The 21,950-nt window shown below is 49.1% G+C and overlaps 4 protein-coding genes across 4 annotated transcripts; 3 read left to right on the forward strand and 1 right to left on the reverse strand.

Annotated features, from left to right (window-relative positions):
- Window positions 1–2,183: 2,183 nt before the first annotated feature.
- Window positions 2,184–4,802, forward strand: TGME49_226245 (hypothetical protein; the record flags this gene model as incomplete). Its single annotated transcript, XM_018780129.1, has 5 exons — window positions 2,184–2,470; window positions 3,066–3,404; window positions 3,860–3,890; window positions 4,236–4,300; window positions 4,694–4,802. The coding sequence occupies 5 exons, from the start codon at window positions 2,184–2,186 to the stop codon at window positions 4,800–4,802; spliced, it is 831 nt and encodes a 276-aa protein (XP_018636024.1).
- A 1,740-nt stretch (window positions 4,803–6,542) lies between these two features.
- On the reverse strand, window positions 6,543–8,935 carry TGME49_226240 (bud site selection protein, putative). Its single transcript, XM_018780128.1, has 4 exons — window positions 8,705–8,935; window positions 8,450–8,592; window positions 8,105–8,237; window positions 6,543–7,370 (listed from the first exon to the last, which is right to left on the reverse strand). Exons 1-4 carry the CDS (start codon window positions 8,811–8,813, stop codon window positions 7,159–7,161), a joined length of 597 nt encoding a protein of 198 aa, XP_018636023.1. The 5' UTR covers window positions 8,814–8,935; the 3' UTR covers window positions 6,543–7,158.
- Window positions 8,936–9,554: 619 nt separating this feature from the next.
- TGME49_226230 (hypothetical protein) lies at window positions 9,555–11,907 on the forward strand. The gene has a single exon (XM_002366235.2). It carries the CDS (start codon window positions 10,518–10,520, stop codon window positions 11,682–11,684), a length of 1,167 nt encoding a protein of 388 aa, XP_002366276.1. The 5' UTR covers window positions 9,555–10,517; the 3' UTR covers window positions 11,685–11,907.
- Window positions 11,908–13,414: 1,507 nt separating this feature from the next.
- Window positions 13,415–21,572, forward strand: ALV6 (alveolin domain containing intermediate filament IMC9). Its single transcript, XM_002366234.2, has 9 exons — window positions 13,415–15,165; window positions 15,428–15,571; window positions 16,210–16,428; window positions 17,054–17,182; window positions 17,658–17,770; window positions 18,424–18,489; window positions 19,320–19,383; window positions 19,709–20,008; window positions 20,615–21,572. The coding sequence occupies exons 1-9, from the start codon at window positions 14,185–14,187 to the stop codon at window positions 20,777–20,779; spliced, it is 2,181 nt and encodes a 726-aa protein (XP_002366275.1). The 5' UTR covers window positions 13,415–14,184; the 3' UTR covers window positions 20,780–21,572.
- The last annotated feature ends 378 nt before the right edge of the window (window positions 21,573–21,950 follow it).

The raw sequence follows: 21,950 nt of genomic DNA on the forward strand, positions 1-21,950 counted from the left end.
CGACGATAAAGAGTGGAAGTTCCCCCACGGTGACAGTCAGTTCTCGCATCCAGAGAGGTCGGTCTACAAGTCGGGGAAGCAGGAGAAACCCAAGTGTCGAGTCGACACCGGCTCTGCCCCGCCCCCACTGCGAAATGTGTGGAGCAGCCGAGTGCCTTCGCCCCTGGTTGGACGATCGCTGCCACTGCAATACATGTCTAGGCTTAGAGGAAAAAGAGTGTGATTCCCCTCGGATGAAGGCTCGCAGAAAATCCAACCCGTCGTGTGAGTCGTTCTACGCGTCTAAATGCATGAAGCATGAGTTCGAGCAGAGGTTGAACAAAATCAGATCTAGACAGCCGACAAAATTTGTAATGAAACAATTCTCTAAGAGCACCGCGTCAGAGGATGAAACGAACTTGAACACCCTACCAGCCCTCGAACGCCACTCCTCCGCAGGCGACCCGAAGAAACAAGAGACGGCGCAGAACACCATGTGAGATTTCCAGCAGTGTCCACAGCAAAACAGACGCTTTCGCTTCTTCGTGATCAACGAAGATGTAAAGGACTGCTTGTCCACTTTTCGGACTGACAAACTCACTAGTACCCTCGTCAAAATATACTCGTTTACGGCTCCAAACTTCGTAAACAGAGAGTGTTTTTGTGCGCAGTGAATCAGTCTCTGTCCACATGGCATAGTGCGGTAGGACTATACACGCACTTATGTCAAACATCAGTACCTATATGTACACACATATGTGCCAACTTGTCTCTGTACGCCGTCTATTGTTCTGCAACGTTCTGTGGTGGCATTGCCAGTAGCAAGTTTCGACGTTGTGTGTAACGTGCAGCCGGAGGACCTCCTTGCAGAGTCTGTCGCGCGTTTCGACGGGCGCGAGATCGCACCGTTCGAAGAGCTCCCGAGCAAACCCGAGTGTCGAGTCGATACCGGCTCTGCCCCGCCCCCATTGCGAAATGTGTGGAGCAGCCGAGTGCCTTCGCCCGTGGCTTGACGATCGCTGCCACTGCAACGCATGCTTAGGGCTGGACAAGAAAGAGTGTGATTCCCCTCGGATGAAGGCTCGCAGAAAATCCAACCCGTCGTGTGAGTCGTTCTATGCATCGAAGTGCATGAAGCATGAATTCGAACTGCAAACTCCGGTCAAGTCGAGACAACCAATGACGACGGTTGAAAAGAAACCGTCGGAGGCCAGAGTGAAGGAAGAATATATCCTGGAAAAGCCGAGCGACACGGAATCCTTGCAGACGACTCAGGCAACCCTGAAGTGAGTTTCCTGCTCCAAGCAATCTTAACAGCCGAATCGGACGTTAGACAAAATGGAGCAGCTTGTATTCTGTGGATACACTCACTCGGCATCTTGGTTAAAACTTGGTCTGAGAGGGTTGTTTTCACGTAGGAACATCCGGCCGCCTGGTAGTCGGTGCTACAAAGAGCGTCCACCAGACCACTCATGCGTTGAAACCTGTCTCGGTTCTGGAGCCTTTTAATTCTTCTTCTGCAGAGTAGAAGCTAGACTGGTTGCTTAGTCATGTAGCGAAACACCTCTGCGCGCGTTTAGATCGTCCTTTCGATTTGGCTGAACATATATGCTCAAAAATTGGCGAAGAATGCCGTACGTAGGCTACAGACGATTCTGGACCAGTAAACGCTTGTAAACTCTAGAGCTACATGTGAGATGTCTTGGAGATAGTGCCTTGAAAACGATGGAAGAATTCTGGCCAGTTGTGTAGCTGAACCCTCATCCTCATTTGTAGCGGCCTTGTTCGACTGGCACAACGTGTGTCTATACGTATTTACTTACCTGTTACATAACGACTGTACAGAGGAATGTGTTGACACTTACATGGAGCTCAAGATGCCGGTTCTGCCAACCACGAGCATCGTTGCTTCCCGTTTTATTTGTGAAGTTCAATAGACCGTCTGCATGTTCTCCCATGTGCTTCTTTTCTAAACTTCTACTACTCTTGGGGTACTTAGATCGACGTCGAAACGAAGCCGAACAAGCTCCCGTGGCCGTTCTCTCACTCGCAGCCGTCCCGATATTGAGTCTACTCCAGTGCTGCCCCGCCCGCACTGCGAGATGTGCGGAGCTGCTGAGTGCCTACGGCCCTGGCTGGATGATCGTTGCCACTGCGATGCATGCCTTGGCTTAAGTGTTCGCCGGGAATGCGAGTCGCCGCGCATGCGAGCTAGGCGCTCGTCCAATCCTTCCTGCGAATCATTTTTTGCCTCCAAGTGCCTGAAAGAAAAATTCGAATCGGAACCAGTGGGAAGCTTGGCAACCAAACAGCGCACCTTGAGCCGCGGCGGCTCGCGAGGATTTAAAACTCTCCCGTCTGTCGAGAAGACAATTGGAGAGGAACCGGAGTTGTCCGCGACACTAGGACCGCAAAAAGCATCTTCTAAACAACTCGAAAAACAGCACACGACTCTTCAAGAAATGAAGATACAGCGAAGCGGCAGCCGTGTGTAAGCAAAGACAAGTTGGGCAACATAGTTTGGTGGACACCGCGTCCGAAATCAAATCAGTAGAGGGCACGACCAGATTACTTTTAGAGAGCACGCGTCAACGTTAACACGGCCATACTTAAACAATGATAGATGCGTGGCAGAAGAAACGCGTATCGATAGCACAGCTGTGTATGTATACACATTCGTCTCGGTTTTTATTGAAGGATAGACACGTAATCAGTAAAACACGGTGGAAGAATCAACACCCCCAAGCATTGTTGCTGGCAGTGTTCCTGTGAAAAAAAAGGATTAAATTCCCGACAGCAGACGTCGACAAGAACTGGCAGAGACGCCGTTATATCCAAAAGTCCTCGGGGTAGATTGTTTGAGAACATATAGAAAAGAAAAACATTATCATCGCTGTACACCATCATTGCGTATAGACTGATCTAGGCCGCCAGGACAGAACGTCCAACACAAAGTGTCAGGATACGTGCGAATGCCGGCACTGTCCTCCTGCTTGCCGAGCTTCTCCAACACCGTTTCTTACCCCTTGTGCTTGAAGCATCCGAACCCAGGTACCCTTTTCCCCGTGTTTGTTTAACAACGGTAGGAATCCTGTGGCTAAGGTGGAATCGAAAGGAGACGTCTCAACCGGAACAGTGCCCCTGTCGAGAGCACGCATTTCAACGGCCAGACGGACTCCGGAGCTTCTCCTCCGACCTCACTGCGAGACTTGCGGAGCGAATGAGTGCCTGAGGCCGAAGCTTGACGAACGCTGTCACTGCGCTGCATGCATCGGCTTAAAGGACAGCGAGTGTGAATCCCCACGAATGAAGGCAAGGATTGCAAACAAACCTTCCTGTCAAAGCTTCTACGCTTCGAAGTTTCTCAAGCACCCAGCAGGCTCAACGAAATCCAAGCTGCCCGCTCGACGGAACTCTGGAGAGAGGTGGGACACAGGCAGTGGATCCGTCGTTTGCTGCTCTCTCTCTCATCACCTAAACAAAGCCAGAAGTTACATTGTCGATTTCTCACTTTCCCCCCTGATACTCTGTGCCAATCCCGAGAGGACGCGTCTGCCTTTGTGCTCCTATATCGAATGTACATGGCGGATGGGAAATTCACGTTTTCAAGGTGACACAGGTCTCAAAGCGTTACGGCCATAGACACCCCTACGTACCTCGACATGCACCCGCATGCAACTACCTGTGGATAGGCATACATACACATGTATACATGTATACACGTATGTGGACATGTGCGTGCGCAGAACTGTTGATCCCAAAGGAAAAGTGGGAAGACGCATTTTCGTGATGTGGAACCTGGGAGAGCTCAGACGTGTTCTCGTCCCGCAAAGTGGAAACCGTCGTTTTGTCTGTGCGTCTCCGTTACGAGCCTTTGCAGCACCCGCGGAAATAATATAACGACTCTCGAAGTACGTTTGAGGCAGAGAAGGAACGAGATTCCTGCCAGCTCCTGTGCGAAGAAGCATGCGTATCCCTATATAGTGATATAACACGACAGCTAGACTATACGCAATGACACAAACCTGCACCCTAACGCAGTTCCAAACACTTTCCTGAACGATTCTGTATCAGTCCACATGTTTCCTGTCGGATGTTCTCATTCACAGTGGCAGACGAAACCAGAACATACGCTCGAGAAGACGAAAAGTCCTTCTCTGTGTGGCGGGGCTTGCTGGTCATATCGCACCTGCATGACAGGGCATGCAAACCTCTTCAATCCTTCTCACTGATGCATGTGCACTGGTTCTGTGAAGGATGAATGCTGTTCTCCTCGCCATTCTCCGAGCAGTCGACTCAACGCGTCCTCGACAATAAAGCCGTAAGACCCAACAACTGGCCCAGGTGTATCATTTGTACACGAGTTTCTCTGTCTCTCTACACGCCTAAACAGGATTATTTGTATACATAGACATGTACAGATAGGCCTACTTGCCGCCTCGTTTGTGAGCCTGTGAAAGCATGGGTATCCACACGTAAATGTATTTGCATATAACCACTCATATATACATATATATACATAATGTATGTATGCATGTTCAGCCATACAGGCATTACATTTAGTATCTTGGAGCCGCGATTCTCATTTCTCTAAGACTTTCCGGTGCATGCGTAGTATGCTTCGAAGGTCTGATGGAAGACGCGACGTTTTTCCTTCTGGCAGGTCCAGGAGAGCTGAGAAAAGAACGCTTTTTGTCTCTGCCTTCTTCGCCAGGATGTTGCTCCCAATCCTGTCTAAGAGCCGAGGCCGGCGTGACACTGTTGGAGACGCTCAAATGCCGAAGAAATTGAAGACAAACGGAGAAGTCACGTTAGAGGCGTAAGGAGAGTAAGCACCTAAGTGAGCAGGACGCATAAAATAACACTCCGTAGAATAGGCCACGATTTGATTACATGCATTCAGCACTACAAATCAACTTAAAAACCGCATATGCGTATGCATCCACGCCCGCGCAAACAACCACTTTGAGATCCAGTCTGCTCACATGAGTCCACACTCAACCGACTCTCTGTCTCCCCTACTCACTCCTCCAGAATCTAGGAGAAGGTGGACGAGTACTCAAACATATTAACATATATATATATATATATATATATGTATGGATTTTTCCATGTACGTGAATATCGACATGGAGACGCTCCACCGCGTGTTCAACAGCATGCGATGCCTCGCAGCCTTTGAGTTTTTTCCTGGCTTCGGCTTGCATGCAATTGATACTTGCCCAGTCTGTGGCTTGACCGCCTGGTGTTTCGTCTCGCCGCTCGCACGCATGCTCTCGCACGAATTGTCACACTTGCTGTCGGGTTTCCTTCCCAATAAAAAGAACGGCGCTTGCGGCCTGAGCCGGACTCTCAAGGACCACAGACAGTTCTCGACGCGTGTGTGTTTGTGCTTGTCTCGGTATGCCTGAAAAATTGTGTCAGTTCACTCGGGAAAGCAAAAGAACTCGGATCGATCGAAGAAAACGTTGAGCCGTCGATCTGCTGTCACCTGCCTTGGGATTCTTGTCGACGACGGGGACGCCGTGGGGCAGTCGCCGGGGCGCAAGCAGAAGCTGAATTGGCTGCAGCACTAGAGGCGGTCGGAAACCAGAGCGGGAAGTAGAGAAACCAAACTGAAAAAGAGACAAGAAAATCCGCCATCAAGTGCGCTAGAGGATCTTAAAAACCACTGGTTTGTCTGAATGCATGTGGTACCCTCGAGCGTCTTAGTACGACATACCAGTGTGCTTGCGCATGTGTTCATTGGCGTATCGCTGTGTAATACGCACAGATGCATAGTTAGGAGCATTCATGAATTTGCTCGTGCTTTAGTGCCGAGGCAAAGATTCAGTGCTGAGAAGACCTCAAAGGAGTAGAACAGCCAGCATTGTGACATCACGTGTCTGTGAGTCTTCCCGAAAAAACGTGGGGAGAGTTCAGGATTTACCATCTTCGACGGTACAACAGTCCCACACTGTGTGCTCTCTTTGTTCAAAGAAAGATCCAGAAGCGGTTGGCCACAGAAACAGTCTTTCTCTCTCGATCTTTCTGAGCAGCACAGCGGAATTGTCTCAAAAAGCCCAAACCTCTCCAAAATCCAGCGTCGGATATAATCAGGGGAACCCCATTTCGTGCTTCCCGAGTGCTGTATACTCCTGCCTCCCTGCATGATGTGTGTGTGTGTGTGTCTGTGTGCGAGACGTGGTTGTTCATGTGCACCTGCACAGAAGCGTATATGTATCTGTCTAGGATAGCGTGCGTCCTGTGTGGTGGGAGCAGCCCGAGGTGCACACGCTAATCGTAAAAAGCGGCGTATCCAGTGTGCCTTCTTTTGCGGCTGAAGTGACAAACACACTGCATCCCTCGCTTCTTTCAATCAGTGACGGGCACAGTGTCCCCCACAACGAGACTCGCTCATTCCTCACGTTTTTCCACATATGGAGACAAGATCGAGGTCCTTTCCGGGAAACAGTAGATCTCGAAATCTGTTTCCATCCCACCACAAGTCCTCTCCTCTCCTTCAACGCAAGTGCCGAATACTTTTAAATATATGTATACATATATATATATATATATATGTACAGGAATGTGCACGGCCACACATACGAACCTTGCAACACATGCACACGTCTACAAGCGCATGCGGCAGCCGCCGCATATACAGGCAGGTACGAGGTTTCTGTTCATCAAGAAAGTACAAGTAAAATGTATGCTCTTCGACAGAACTGGAGAGAATGATTGAAACCAGAAAACATAGTTTTTCAATTGATCGTTCGCCTTCGGTGCATCTTAAAGTACCTGAACATTGTGGGACCCCATGTCTTTGGTCCTGGCCCTACCGCACCATTCCAGCTGTTTCCCGCATCAGTCACATTTTTGTGTTCGCTTCCTGTTCAAGCTGGAACACAGAACGAAGAGCGTAAACTGCGTTTCGATACCAGTATTTTCTGAAACGACAAAACCTTCTCATGATGCCCCGTCACCTCTCTTTGTGGGTCGCCACCTCCGGGGTGTCTAGGCAACCCACAAGCAGCCCCATTTCACGCGTGCCGGTGGCGGCACTTGCTGGCGCCAAGTTACCCCCCAGCTAGAGCCGTTTGTCTCGGATTCCTGTCGGTGAAATTGGACAGAAGAACATCTTTAAAAACGGGTAATCCTTTGCATTCTCTTCTCTTCATAGAAAGATGAGAACCAGGGCTACTTCGCCGCCTCCTCGGCGTCCTCGTGGGTCCATGGGGTCTCCTGTGCGACAACCAGGCGACGCTTGTGGGCTTTTGTTTGCATGTGAATCTGCAAAGCAGAGTCGTTGATAAAGTACCGCGCACACGAGATGCAGTAGAACTGACCTTTCCCCGGCAGGTCTTCGTCGACTGGCAAATTCACATGGCCTTTCTTCAGGTCTGCATGCACTGCGGAGACAAACAAGATTACGGGAAAAAAAACATACTCTGGAAAGACAGCAAGACAGAAAACTGCCGCCCTCTGACGCGTACGCAGGAACAACCCGGTTGTGGGACAATCACCTCGCACGGTAGAAATGCGCATGATGCTTCTGAGGTATATCTACACGCAACAGTGATACCTGGAATTATTTAAAGTACAGAGGGTGCCTTCTGTATACATGCAGATGCATGTATATCTATCTATCTATATATATATATATATATGGCCGTGGATGATTTAGGGAGCGCAGAAAAGGTGAACACACCGAGGCAAGAAAAAGATCTGTATCGTTGGAACAAAAATGTGCAGAAGCGATGTGCGTGGCGAAGATCTGGATACACTCCGCAGGAATATATCTCCCATTTGAACCTCAGGAAGAAAACGAGTCTCTCAGGCGCACGCATCGTGACAGGAATGGTTACTGCTCCTTTTCTAAAGTAAACACAACCTTAAGCCTAGATCGGTACACACAGAATTCCATAACGATCAAGTGTGTGTGCAGCTAGTACCGAGTTAGAAGTTTCCTCGAAGGCCTATGGCCGCCGTTGCGTGCCTGCCGTTCAGTTCGAGGAAAGACACGGCGCATTGCTTTCTGCAGCACGACAGAGAAATATCTCTCCATAACTTAGATAAAACCCCATAGACCTGAAGAGGACAACTCCCCGTTTTTCTGTGGTCGTTGCGTCTCTCGGAATCTCACCTTGATCGATGTCTTTGCCTCTCCGTTTCAGATCTCTCTGTCCTCTCTTCAGTTTTCTGTTCCCCGCGTTGCTCCTCACTTTCTGCCGTCGTCCCATCGTGGCGAATGCTTTTTTCTGATACGTTCTAGTTTCCTGTATTAATTGACAAATGCTCTAGCACACTATTTGCCCCTGGCACCGAGGGATTTTCTAAACAGCTGAAACAGAAAAGAGACAACGGACAGGAACAGCAGAACGCATGCAAATGCACATGCTGCTGAACTCAACGAATCAAGAAACAAACGGAAAGTCGAAAGTGCGTGTCACAGCAGCGATATATAGCTAAGTTTTTTCTCTCTACATACGTGTATTTCTGTATTTGGTTGTAGGAGTGTAGGTACAGACTGCAGATGTACACGTTTACATGCAACTGTATATCGACTTGTTAGCTTTTCATATAGTTGCAAATGCTCCTTCTCCATGAATTGCAGAAATTTGGAGTACCCGACTGCAAATCACAACACGCGTGCACGGGAAACACCATGAAAAAGAATGCAGAGGAGCGGGCTGTGTGCGCAACTTCGGTAAAGTTCTAGGAAGAGGGAAGCCGCTTAAAGTACCTCTTTTTCTCCGCCTGTAAGGAAAAAATCCAGAGGGCGATGTCGCTAAAAAGTAGAGAGAAAATGCAGAGAACCGGGCAACGTCAATGTACTTGGTCCGCGCATGCATCACCCACAACACTTTTCAGAGGTCGCTATCTCCTCAACGACCTGTGATACTCATCACCAAGTTGACAACTTTAGACTTTCGATAGAACATATTCACGATTCAAAAAGATGCGCCGCTGGAAGGCCTCGACAAGATAGAAATAGGCGATTCCTGTGTCCTTAGGAAGGACCGCTTTTCTGCGCCACGAATGCATGCATGCACGCGAGAGAAAAAACACGTGTGAATCTCGCGTTCCTCACTGCTGTGAACATCGTTCAGAAGACGTCATAGAAAGCCTTCCAACTATGGGGGTGGAAGGGATCAAGGATTTTCGCCTTTCCACATCTACGGAGACGAGGTAACACAGGGACACAGCTGAGCACTCGCTTAGGTATGGGCAAAGTTACCCCGGCGAACGCGAGGACATGAGATTGTCACTCAGCATGAACTGGTGAAAGCCAACAGAGAAATGTCGTAGAGACGCCGCAAACACGAGAGCGGGACTAGGAAGAACATAACGATGTTGAGAAGGCTCCCGAGTTGGAAACAGATGGACATGAGAGCAACACCAGAGGGTCTTTGAGGCGGGCGCCCCGGCGAAACAGAGATGACAAACGCTGAGGCATAGCAGAACAAGGAAGAAAGAAGGAAAGAAAAAAGATATGGCCTCTTATCTGCAAGGAGGAAGACGTAAGAGGGAGATTAGAAGACGATAAAGGTATCTATACAGACGTGAAGACAGAGACTAGAAAGAGTCACAACGGAGACCTGTCCACCACACTCGAGTCTTACAGAAGCACGTCAATGTTTTCTCGTGCATCCATTCCAATGCAGAAACCTGATAAAATGGTTATCAATTGTTTCCAGAAAAAGGAAGGACCAAACGAGAGCGGACTGGAAGGTTTTCCGGGAAAACGGGACGCTAGAAAAGTAGGAACTAGAGCATCTCTGCACTTCGGTAGCCGCGCATTCATGACCGGTTTTGGAATGGAACAAGCGAGTACTTCATCTCCACTCGCTTGTCTCTTTCGTTTCAGTTCAGTTGCATCCATGTTGTTTCAGGCCGACGATGCACATTTTAATTAACGTGAAAACAGGTAGGTCCGACATTCCGCAACCCGTTTTGGAACAGGAAGCGATATCTCTTGCTTTGCGAACCACTCAGTCCACTAAATACAATACATTTACTCTTTTAGGCCCCAGATAAACCTACGTAGATTATCGTTTCAGGTAATCCCTCTGAGGTTTGGGGTATTGAACTCTTCTTAATGTTGAAGTGAGATGCTGGAGGCTCCGATTTGCTTTTGAACTAGCAAATATGTGGTTTTCAGAAGGAAATCAGCTTAAAGCGACGTCCTATTCGCGACGACCAGATAAACTGTAGATTCTGTAGAGTTCTCAAGAGCTGCAGTTATGTGCGTACGAGAGTCGCAGATAGGCTGCTTTGGCGAGCTCGTTGGTTGGTGGGTTCGTTGGGTCGTGTCGGCAGTCTCATTGGGGTGCAACGAGCATAGGCGCTCCAGCGGCAGGTTTGGGTTGTCGTTTTTCTGTCTTTAAATGGGTCGAGCTGATTTATCAGATTGTCTTGTTAGTCATCTTTCCTGTCATCGCACGTGTATTCCTGTGTTCAGGCCACTCTGATCCTTTCGGTGCGGCGCTTCCATTTTTCACTGGGATTCCTGCCATCGCTGCTAGCGATTTACGCACTTGTTCCCAGTTTCTACTATGGAGATTCACGGGGAAACTGGAATAAGCGGGACAGAGTGCGTGGATGTGTCTGGGGTTCTGCATCAGAAAAAACACGGCACGTGCGTCCCCACTCCACGAAAGTTTCGACATTACACTACCCTCCCCCTGCTTGGCAGTTCTATCTGGTTTTTCACCGTATTCCTTCAAATGATGAGAAGTGACAATCTGTCAGGCGCACCCGTGGCATGGGCTGCACCTGAGGACAGCTCGGAAAACAAGGACCTGTGTGCTGAAGTCCCTGCGTTTTCGTTTGAGGACTTTGACGAGCAGCCCGATTCTTCGCAGGTTTACACGAGTGTGGCCGTATTTCGGCCGACAAGCATGTTTCGTTCGGTCGGTCTCGTTCGGTTTGTTCGCGTCTTTGGGGTCCCGATTGTGGCCTCGAGTTCCGTAGGAGATGCCGCTCTGTCGCACGCATCCAGCATCTTTGCTGACTTCCTCGACAACGACAGAGACGGCAGACCTGACAGTGAAGATGCAGTAAACACCATGAGGTCGTACAAGGTTGTTCTTGGGTTCACAAAGGACACGGAAGAATCTACGGAGATGTGGACGAATCGACTGGAACAACCACAAGCGAAACAGTTCCGCGACCAGTACAACTGCAACCTTCGATTTTTCGAGTTGTGGCGCTCAGATATCAATCCTGCGTGGCACGTGAAGCGCCGAGAGTACCTCGCAAGCCTAAAAGACCAAGAAACAACCCCGTCCTCTGACTCCGTACAGCGACGGAAGCAGTGTGCCGACTTCCGCGCTGAGTCCTTCGACTGGCCCATGTGGTACTTCCCCTTTACAATATCCTACTACGGATTTCTGGATCTCCTGACTGAGGACCAAGTTAAAAAGCTGGAAAGTGCTATGCAGACAGCGAAGAGTCTGCGGAAGTTTGACAGCCACTACGACGACGATGCTGAAATGGAAAAAGGCGACTTTTTTGCCTGGTCTCTCGTCACCAGGATTGGCGGCACTCAGTGTCACTGCGATGCCAGCGACGTCGGAGCTACGTGGAAAGTGTGCACGCCTGAGGAATTCAAGGCCCTTTTCGAAGAGTGGGCCGCCGTTCTGGATGCCATAAAAGGACTCCCACAGAAGATCTACGACGCCATGTATGCCAGTCCTGCGCTCGCAGGTGCTTCTAATTAGTAGGGACAGCCGGAAGCTTTTTCAGAAAGAACGGTGGGACCCTCTCGTCCTTTTGAAACGATGCATTTCCTACGTTAAGCACAGAAAGGAATGCTGCAGTCCCAATAAGTTGTTTACTGACAGGAGGTTCTCCGACGCAGTGACGGTGCGTCACGTGGTTTGCGACTTACTCATGCAGATCTCAATGATTCGACAGGGGAAGAATTATGTGGCAGTATCAATAAAGAGATACATATAACATTGTGAATTTTTCTGTTGGACAGAACCTTGCTGTTCGAATCTGATTACCAAGGTCAAGTTCAGTGTTCGCTGGCACGCGGCAACACAGTGGCTCAGAACAGGAACACCCAGCAACGTAAACTAGTTTCTATTAAAGCGTAGGTTGCTGGAAACTTGAGGAACCACCCTTTCTTGAACATTTACTTGTGCGACAATGAAGTTTCTACGACTAGCAGCTGCTCTAGTTGGCAGGTATTGCCGTCTGAGTCCGACATCATCGTGCGTATACTCGCTGGCAGATTCACACAGTTTCTACGAGATCTCATACATTTGCATATTCTAAAAGCCATTCGCGTGCGCAGACGTGTTGGAAAAATATAGTGCCTTGTTTCTGTCCAGAGGCAGTCACAAGAGTTTCGACAGTGAATAACTGTCCAAAACCACTTCGGAGACCCGATTCATAAGACATTCACATGCCAGAGGGCGTCCCATTTCCACCGACAGACGTCGAGTTTTTACCAGAGAGAGGCACTCTTTCCGAGTGTCGGAGCCATTCTTTCAGCAAAAGAAGAAGATAGACGACTCGTTTCCTTCTCCTTAGATAGTTTGCTCGCTGACTCTGCGTCTCACTAGGATGCCACTGAAAACCTCTCGTGTGCGTGTAGTCGAAGTCTAAGCACGCGCACAGCGTTTTGCTGACGGCACAATGAGCCAGCGATTCGCTTCAATTCACGCGCGACGCTTACAGTGAACTTCGAACGAGAGCTAGAGATGCCATGCACTCTGATTCATATGCGCTTTGGTTCGACAGCCCACCCGATGCCGCAGGCTCTCTTTAGTCAAACATTCGCTCTGCTGGAATAAAAAAGAACCCTCGAAAAAGACAAGACAGCATCACTGTTTTTAGCTGTTGTTCAACTTGTCCCCCTTCATCTGACATTCACTCTGCCCTGTGAACAAGGCACCGCCCTGTTAGCGGTAAAACACGGCGGAATGGAATACCCCGACCGATTCTGTCTTGCTAGAGACGCCAATTTAAAATATCAACGCCATCACCACGCACTTTGAGAAAACATTTTTGTTTTTCAGCATGCCCAGTGCCACCTTTCCCTTCGGGACGGGGGGTCTGGCTGTCTTGTACACAAACAGCGCCCCCCAGTGGCACTCCTGTTGTCACAAGCATGGAAAGGAGCGTTTCTGTTCGACAGGCTTCTAAAAACTTTGTGTTTTTTCTACCACACTCAAGGCCAGTTCTTTCCACCTTTCTCTTTGTCCTCATGTTCTCTGAGGTTTTCTGGCACAATGGAGGAGGCAGTTTCCGGCGATACGCTACCTTCTTCACTGAAGTTTCATGGGTGACTCGCCCGCGTCTTGCCCCCGCGCGGGCAGTCGTCTCTAGTCGATCGGGTGTTTTTGACTGCTTCTTTTCTTGTCTTGCGACTCAAAAGCTGCTCTTTTTGTGTCAGGGTATTTAAGCTGCAGGGCCAAAGTGACCCTTTCTAGCTCTTCGAAAAGAAGAAACTCTTGCCGATAAGGAATTTCCCTCGATTAAGCGCACAGAAAATCCACTCTTTCCGCAATGGAAAGTGCGCGACTCATTCAGATGCCGTTTTGACAGAGCATTGTCGCCGCCCCTCCACGTGTCTTGTCCGCGCAAACAAGTTCGGAAAGCGAATTGTCTTTCTGCCTACCTTTTCTTGGGGTTTTCTTCCGACGTTTCTTTTCCCCCTTTCCCCTGCAATTTTGTATTCGACTTTTTCCCACGGGTTTCGTCAGGAATTCATTATCTGCGTTGCTCCCTTGAGTGCAGACCCCTTGGCTTCTCGATCCCGCCCTCTTAGTCTCTCTTGCCTTGCGCGCTTCCCCGTGCCCACATTTATTCATTCTTTGCATCTGTCTTCAAATAATCCAAGGACGTTTCCATTGTACGCCGACATTTGTTTTTGTATGTATGTCCCCGGACAGATGAACGCGTATCCCGCCCAGCGCGGCCCATCTAGCCACTCAGGTGTACATGCACCTCACTTGTTGCATTCACACATCGACAAGTTTCCATGCATATGTGTACCTTCGCCTGCGGCTGATCCGCGCTTTGTGAACGGTGTTCTTGTGAACGGTGTCCTTTTTCTTGACGACGCGTCCAGATATGCGAAGGGCGCGACCATCCACTTAATTCCATCCACAAGGTCGCGACTTTCCCCTCCATTACCTACTTGTAAACGACCCGCTTCAAGCCACCAGCCGCTTCTTCCCCGTCCTCGGAAACCTGCTTCGAGTTGAAATGGAGCACGGCGGCTTTCTCTCTTCGAGGGGTCTGCGGTCAGAGCCGACACAGCCGCCGCGTTTGCCCGCGGAAAACGGCCGTTCTTACATTCCGTCCGCGCCGCATTTGGGCGGGGAAAACGAATCAACGTGGCAGCCAACAGCGCCGGTTGCTGTTCAGTCGCCTTGCGTCCGGCCGCGACTTCACTCGGAGGCAACTGTTTATCCGCCTTTTCCCGAGGCCGCTTTTCCACCGTCTACCTGTGTTCCGACTTTTCAGCAGCGTGTGTCTCGCCTCAGTGCCGACAGCAGCTGCTTCCCTCCTCACGGGGGGATGGCTTCGTCCTCAGCCCCGGTCGACGGTTCTGGCTTCTCTGGAGATTTGCACAGCCACTCCTTCGGCGCGCACCCGCTGCAGGGACCGGCCTCGCGCATGCAGCCGTGGAGGCGACAGCACGGACCTGAAGCGCCTGCCTTTTTGGCGGAGAGGACCCGGGTGTGGGGATCCGTTGCGGAAACGCCTGCGAGGGCCGAGGGGACGAAGCGACAGGAAGTGACAACCTTCGCCAGTATGAAAGAGACCGGCCTCTGTAGCGCCCCGCAGGAAGACATGCGCCCGCCGTCCGCTCCGTTCCAACCTAGAGATCCAGGCATCAAAGGCGGAGCGCTATGTCCTGAGGAGCAGGAGCAGCCGTACCGAGAAACGTCGCCGCCCCCCGTTTCCTTCGGTTCACTGTCCGCTCTCAGACAGTATGCACGAGACCAGGAGGCGAGTGGTTGTTTGGGGGCGACACGCAGCCTGCCAGAGGCTTCGAGGGGCGCTGCAGAGGGGACGAACGAGGCAAGAGGGCCAGCTTCTGGTCCGCAAGAAAACTCAGAGAAAGGGAGAGCAAACGCCGTAGACCCCCGTGTCTCATCCTCCATCAGCGGATCGAGAAAATACGACTCCGTCTCCCAGGTGTACATACCCGAGAAGCTGCAGTGTGAACCGCAAGTTGTGGTACGCGAGAGACGAACAGAGGCTGTGGAGAGAGGACGCAGGCGTGCGATGACCGGCCATATTTGAGGAAAACGTAACGGGGCGTTTTTCCAGAAGTTTGAGGTTTTCTTTTACGAGAGGCCTCCGCCCGCCAGCCTCGCGAGTGGTCGTGCACAAACCTACAGAGGTGTCAGCCGAGTCGCTCGTGTTTTTCGACTTGCCTCCCTTTCATCATTCGATTGTCCATTTCTGTCTCTCTTTTCTGACCCGCATTTTCCCCTAGGAAACCGTTATTACAGTACCGCGCGTCATGTACGAACAGAAAATCACTGAAGTGCCTCAGGTGATGGTTCGAGAACGCGTACTCGAAGTTCCAAACATCGTCCGAAAGGAGAAGGTCGTCACAATTCCCAAAATTGAATACCAAGTAAGGGAGACAAAAGATGCGCTTTGTTTTGCATTGCGACGGGCTGTATCGAACAACAGAGACACCCCCGAAACGCCTCATATGAGCACGTATCTGTTGTTTTGAGGTTCGTTTTCCTCGGTCTTCCAGCTTGCTGTTGTCTTCCTTTCTTCATCTTCTCTTGTTTGTTACTCTTCTTGTCGCCGTCTTCCTTCTCCCTCCTGGAATTCCCCTCTCTTTCCTTCTTTTTCTTCTCCCCCGGTACCCGCCGTCTCTCTCCTTCGTTTCTTTTTTTCTTCCTTCCCTTACTCACCATGAGCACTTCAAGACTTCCTGGCTCCGTGTCTCCATCTTCTTGCGTCTGTGTTCAATCACCTTCGGCGCCCTCTCTTCCTCACCTTCCCGGTCCGCCGTCTTCCCTCCCAAGTCGCTGATTCTTAAAGGAGCGCTGCCAGACGCATGTGGGCAGAGAGACCATCATTTTACGTCGGCTGGTCCAGACAGTCGAACTGAGTTCCAGTGCACTGAGTCTTCCACGTAGTGTGGATACAGATTCATGCTTACACTCTACCTCCCTAGTTCACGACAAAATCCGCTTCCAAGCGAACACGCATCCGGCTTATATTCCGTCTGAACTGCTTCACGGTCGTTTTTTCCAGGAGAAAATTGTGGAGGTTCCGGTGGTCAAGTACGTGGACAAAGTGGTGGAAGTGCCGCAGTGCGTCGTCGCTGAGAAATTCGTGACGACAGACGAGGTGATTCGCCAGGAGAAAATTGTGCCGATTCCCAAGATCGAGATCGTCGAAAAAATAATTCAAACTCCGAAAGTCATTCAAGTCGAAAAGATTGTGGACGTCCCCAGGATCGAGTACAGAGAGGTAATTCAGTCTCGCTTCTCACTGCCGCTCCTCGGCTTTGCTTATCCCCACCCCCTTTTTCGCCTCTCTCACCTAGTTCGTTCTCCCCTGCTTCTCCTTTGTTCCTTCCGTATTCTTCACTCGCTCGCTTCTATCTGTCCACGCTTTTTCTTCAATCTCGTGATGCGCGCCGCTACCTTTTCCACTGCCTCTTTTTCCGGCTTTTTCACTCCTTCACGCCGCCCTGGGTCGCGAATTTTGCCTCGCCTCTCGTCTGTCGACTCTCCCCCGACTCTTCTCTCCTTCGTCCGGTTGGACACTCGCAGCAGTCGCACGAACATCTCGCTCTGTCTAGCTAGAACTCTTTACGGGAGCGTGGAGAAGTTTCAGTCTTTTCAGCTCGAGTGAAAATGCGGTGTTAGGAATCGACGAAGTGAGAAAAACAGGTCCATTGACGTTTTCCAGGTCCGTGAACGGAGGTTCATGTTTTACATAGAAGAACTTTTAAGAGTCATTTCCAGTAATCTCAGTACTTTATACTCTAAATCCGGTTTTCGATGTGCATCTGCGCGGTGTTTCCGCGCTCTTGTGTGCGATGGGGAAATAACAAGCGCGCGCATAATGCGGTTCGGAACTTCACACTCAGGTGGAAGTGGAAAAAATTGTCGAGGTACCGCAAATCGAAATTAAATACGTCGAACGAGAAGTCCCGGTGCCCCAGAAGGTCATCAGACACGTTCCTGTCGACAAGATTGTTGAAGTCCGACAAAAGAAAGTAAGGAAAGATTTTTCGCTTCCAGAAAGCACTCACTTTCAAAGAGAAACAGTTAAATGTGCTCTTGTATTCACACACGAGTACAAGAGGCTTCGTCTTTGTTCCACGTTCGACCCAAAGAAAATATCCCTTAAAAATACAAATACCTTTTCATCTCTATTTGCGTTTACATGCATATGTATATATATAGCCGTATATATCTGGTGGTTTCTATGCTTTTAGATGTATCTGTCTCTCATATATATATATATATATCTGTGTGCTAACTCGTTCAAGTTTATGTTTATTCATGGGCTCAATATATATAAATATATATAGATAGATAGATGTATGTGAATGTGTACGATGGAACAAAGAAAGTAAATTGTTCTTGGACACTCATTTGAGTCTAAGGAAAGACACAAGAGAAGTATTTGGTTAAATAGGCAGGTTCGCTTACTGTCGTAGAGTGTCTGCTGATGGTCTTTGTTTTCAGGTTGTGGAGAAGATCGTCAAAATTCCTGTTCCTCGTTACGTCGAAGTGCCAAAGTACATTGAACAGGCTGTCCCGCGGGAAAAGATTGTGCGCGTCGAGAAAAAGATCGAAAGGTGAGTTTCTTTTCAGCTCTCGTCTGTCTCCGAAAGGGATACCGTCCCCCAAAGTCGCGAGGTACTGTTTTTGTATAACTCTAGAAATGCTTGCCAAGTTCCTTGTATCTGCATAGGTCCTTGTAGTTCTTCAGCACCCGATTCGAGACGTATCTTGGTGACTGTATTTTTCTTGGCATTTTCGTTTCCGTTCACATTCACACATACATTTATACGTATTTTTTAAGAATATCATTATACGTTTAAATCCGTGTATATATTTACACCTCTTCACCCGTCAGGCCAATGACGTGAGGCACTCCGGTTTCTGGGCTTTGTTCCAGTTTTTAGCTTTTATTTTTTCTCTTAGAGACCCTCTCCGCAGGTGCGTCTGTCTGACACTGCATGACCTTGCTGCATTTCGAAAAGCTCTTTGTTTAACGCATGCTCTGTGTGACTATACAACATAAACAATTGTACATTCAGCTGTTTGTGTATAACCGCTTGTCTTTGGACATACAGACGAACGTATTCCCGTACCGAGCTATTGATGCACAAATGCCGATGTGCAGACACACATTTGTAAAGGACTGTTCCGCGTTTTCTTCGATTTCATAGACTCGTAAAGTAAAATCCTTCTTGTGCAGCACTTGCGTTTGTATCCTGTTTCAAAGGAAAGTGCCGACGCCACAGCCTCAAGATACCTACCAGGAGGTCGAGAAGCCGGTCTACGTTACAAAGTGAGCAACGTTTTTTTTTATGTGGTTGCATGCAGGTCATGCTTCGTTGTTGCAATTGTTGCGATGGAACAGTGATCGTTTGACAGTTCGTCCTTCCTTTTTCTCGTCTTTCCCTCTCCATCTCTCTGCCTATCTATGTCTATTTATCTATCTATGTCGAGCTATCTATCAATCTATCACAGAGTCTGCCGCCCAAGCTCTTTACTGCTTTCACTCACGTTTTGCCTACTGAGTTTGTGTCCCTCGCTTTGCTTGAAGAAAGCGAATGGGCAAGTCGATATTGAAAATCGAACATCTGTAGTTGAATTCTCAGTTTTATTTCTACAGTGGCATTCGCAGTATCTAATGGTGATTGACAGCAGGCGCCTTCCTTGTTCTACTAAGAATCATGATCGTTTTGGGGTCTCGCAGGAAGCCGTCAGTCAAATGAAGCGTTGCAGGCGTCTCGTTTCGCGTCTCCCTCGAGTTTCTAGTGTAGACTGATTTACACCTGTCGTCTTTACTTTTGTTTTTCTTCCCCTGAAAAGAGTCCTATCTTCGCCCCCGTGAGCCTTCGTGAGAAACGCAAGCAAACACACCAAACCATGGATCCACAGCAACCTTCTGGAGGTTGTCTGGTAGTTTTTCATGTCTTACACTTGCCTTCAAATGGCTCTAGCAACCTGCAGATTCCGAACGATACGCCGAACGTTCGCAAGAAGTCCACTTCGCCGTCTCTTCTCTCAGTAAACGGTTTTGCTTCTTTCAGGACTTCTCTGTGCTAATTCCCCATCATTCAGGCGCATGGTTGCTGCGCTTTCCTTCTTGCATGGTTTCTCACGTTTTCTCAGGTACATTGAGAGGAGAGTGCCTGTGCCTACGGAGAGAATCGTGGAGGAGCATGTGCAAGTGGAAGTAAGAGTCTCCACGCAAAAGACTTTTTCTCCGTGTCTTCACAGGTTGTTCTTGTCCCCCCCCTTCAGTGTCGAGAAAGGCCGTTTTCTCTTTTCTGTCTGACTCGCGCGTTGTGACTCTTTGCCTCCTTTGGAATCTTTTACCGCGGTAGAACTTCACCTTTCTGCGGCGTCGATCTTGGATTAAGATTCAAGCAGCTTCGTGTCGGGGCGAAAGGTGGACATGCACAAGTTTCTTTTGCTTCTCTTCAAAGACCGTTCCTCTACACTGTCCGTGTGATCTCGATTTCTTGACCGCGTGAGTCACTTGTTCTCCGACTGTGTAGGTACCTCGCGAGGTGATTGTGAAGAAGCCGTACGACGTCGTTCGCCTCGTACAGAAGCAGGTAGAAGTAGCTGTGCCTTTCGTCTCTGGAGACCCTCTGATTTTGACTGCTGAGGGATATATTCCTTTTCAAGAGTTCGCCCAGAAATCTCAAGTGCTCACTGCGAAAGACAGGCAATTCTATGAACGGCAGTCGGAGGCTCTCGGCTCTGTGCATGCATCCAACGTCGATACGCAACCGAGTTCCCCGTCGCCGTCTCTCTCCTTGACTTCGACACCCGAGGCCGATGGTTTTCGCGGAGTAAGCAAAGAGAGGAAATAACAAATCAAATCGGTTGTGAATGTGCCTCTGCACGCTTGCGCTTCTCTCTAAAAGAGAGACGTACACCCCTATGAGGATGCGTATGTCTCTCTCTCTATATATGTATATATATATATATATGTATATATATATATATATATGTATATGTATATGTATCTATGGAAGAAGGCTTAATGCGTGTACTTACTTACGTGTGTGCGTACAAGGGTATCTGTGGGGACACTTTATGTATATATATAAATATATAAATATATATATATATAAATATATATAAAAATAAGTATATATAAATATATAAATATATATAATTATATATATGCATTGTGTTTATGTAGAGGTCGGTGGACGTGTGGGATTCGGGAGGCGTTCTCAGTGCATGCAGTTGTGTGTGTGCGTGGGTTTGCGGGAGGCAAAGCGGATAGACGTTAAGTGAATAAGAGGTCACGAATGCGGCGCGAAAGAAAGGTTTGGGCAAGTCTTTCGAGGACAAAGCGTGAGAGAGAGAGAGTGGATGGTCTGAGTGAATGGAAAGCATCGACTGAAGGATGTTTCGGATGGTTTGTCCGTTTTAATGTATCTGTCCAGGCTCAAGCTAGACTGCCCGAGGCGAATGCCGCCAAGGGTACGTCTTCTGTCGCCGGATTGTCGCAGACAACTCAACAGTCGGCCTCCCCTCTCTCTCCACGGAACTCGCCCACTTCGTATTCTACCTGTTCTGTAAAACCGAATCTCTCACAGGCCGTCAACTAGTTCCGGTGTCGCCGCTACCTTGTTTTCCTGTTGCGGGTTCTCCACATTTGACTCTGCATGCACGGAACGCCACCTGCAGCAGCAGTCTCGAATTTTTCTGCATATGCTTCAGTGTATGGCACCCCCGCCTTTGTAATGTGCGTAGAGACGTTTACACTGACAGGATCCAGCGTCAACATTTGGACGGGTGTCTGTCTAAATTTGGGGTCTTGCCATTTGTCTAAAAAGCCTTGTCGAGATGCATGCGCTTTCCACCTCAACGTTCGCTCACTTGAGCACCCGTGCAAGCAGGCACGTGGACGCTGTCTTGTTTGAAGAGGGAACTTCCAGTTCTTGAAAACCAGGGAAATCCACTTTCACATGCACACAGAAAAGGACAGACGCGACTCGATCTTTCGGGTGGCAGTTCGGTGAATCTGGAATACGGTTCATCGACCACGACTCGCTCCAGGCAGACCTCCTCCTGGAGAAAAACTAGATTTCCCCGACCAGACGCTGGAGACTTCTGTCAAGGTTTCGGTGTTTTCGTGGAGACACAACTTCACAAAGAGGGAAAACAGCGGTTTCACCTCTTTACCCCTGCAGCGAATTTTTATATTGAAGTTGGAGGCACACACTGCCCCCGATCTGTGCTCTCTTTTTATTCAGTTCTCCGCGCAAGCACACACTTGTGAAAGTGAGCCAACATAAAAACATACTCCCGTCCACATCGACATGGAGCGAGACAAGTGGCTGTGTTTGTGAGCTTTGGACAAACTCCGCTTTGCAAGAGTTGGCTTTTCTTGTCATCTCGAGGGTACAGAGTTCCCTGAAGCTCAGGTGAACGAGTCCAACAAACACGAAAACATGCACGAGCTTCCACAATTGTTGCCGCAGCATTGACTTTTCCCCTGTTTCTGTCGGTACCTTTAGAGTAGACAGTGAGATGTCCACGCATTAACGAATCATCCTCTCATAGCCAGAGAAGCGTGTATGCAAGTTTTCAACGATCGATAGATAGAAGGGGATTCACTCTGGGGTAAGGATACAACGTCAAATGGTTTCATGGTACAAAACTCGGGGATGGAGTGACTTAGATTAAGGGATGTGCTCAACGGAAGCACCTGAAATGGAGTTCGTGTTGATTTACGTCAGCGGTTAACGGTTCGGAACGACCTCTGTACACCTAGCT

The sequence above is a fragment of the Toxoplasma gondii genome, chromosome X (genome assembly GCF_000006565.2).
Source record: "Toxoplasma gondii ME49 chromosome X, whole genome shotgun sequence".
NCBI lineage: Eukaryota > Apicomplexa > Conoidasida > Eucoccidiorida > Sarcocystidae > Toxoplasma > Toxoplasma gondii.

What these genes read in the sequence shown, in the direction of transcription:
- TGME49_226240 (XM_018780128.1), bottom strand. Translation starts at nt 8,813, where the DNA reads ATGCATGCGCGGACCAAGTACATTGACGTTGCCCGGTTCTCTGCATTT. An exon ending in TTACAGGCGGAGAAAAAGAG is followed by an intron (nt 8,593 to 8,704) that starts GTACTTTAAGCG and finishes TGTGATTTGCAG; the next exon opens with TCGGGTACTCCAAATTTCTG. An exon ending in AACCAAATACAGAAATACAC is followed by an intron (nt 8,238 to 8,449) that starts GTATGTAGAGAG and finishes CAATTAATACAG; the next exon opens with GAAACTAGAACGTATCAGAA.
- TGME49_226230 (XM_002366235.2), top strand. Translation starts at nt 10,518, where the DNA reads ATGGAGATTCACGGGGAAACTGGAATAAGCGGGACAGAGTGCGTGGAT.
- ALV6 (XM_002366234.2), top strand. Translation starts at nt 14,185, where the DNA reads ATGGAGCACGGCGGCTTTCTCTCTTCGAGGGGTCTGCGGTCAGAGCCG. An exon ending in TTGAAGTCCGACAAAAGAAA is followed by an intron (nt 17,183 to 17,657) that starts GTAAGGAAAGAT and finishes CTTTGTTTTCAG; the next exon opens with GTTGTGGAGAAGATCGTCAA. An exon ending in GTCGAGAAAAAGATCGAAAG is followed by an intron (nt 17,771 to 18,423) that starts GTGAGTTTCTTT and finishes CCTGTTTCAAAG; the next exon opens with GAAAGTGCCGACGCCACAGC.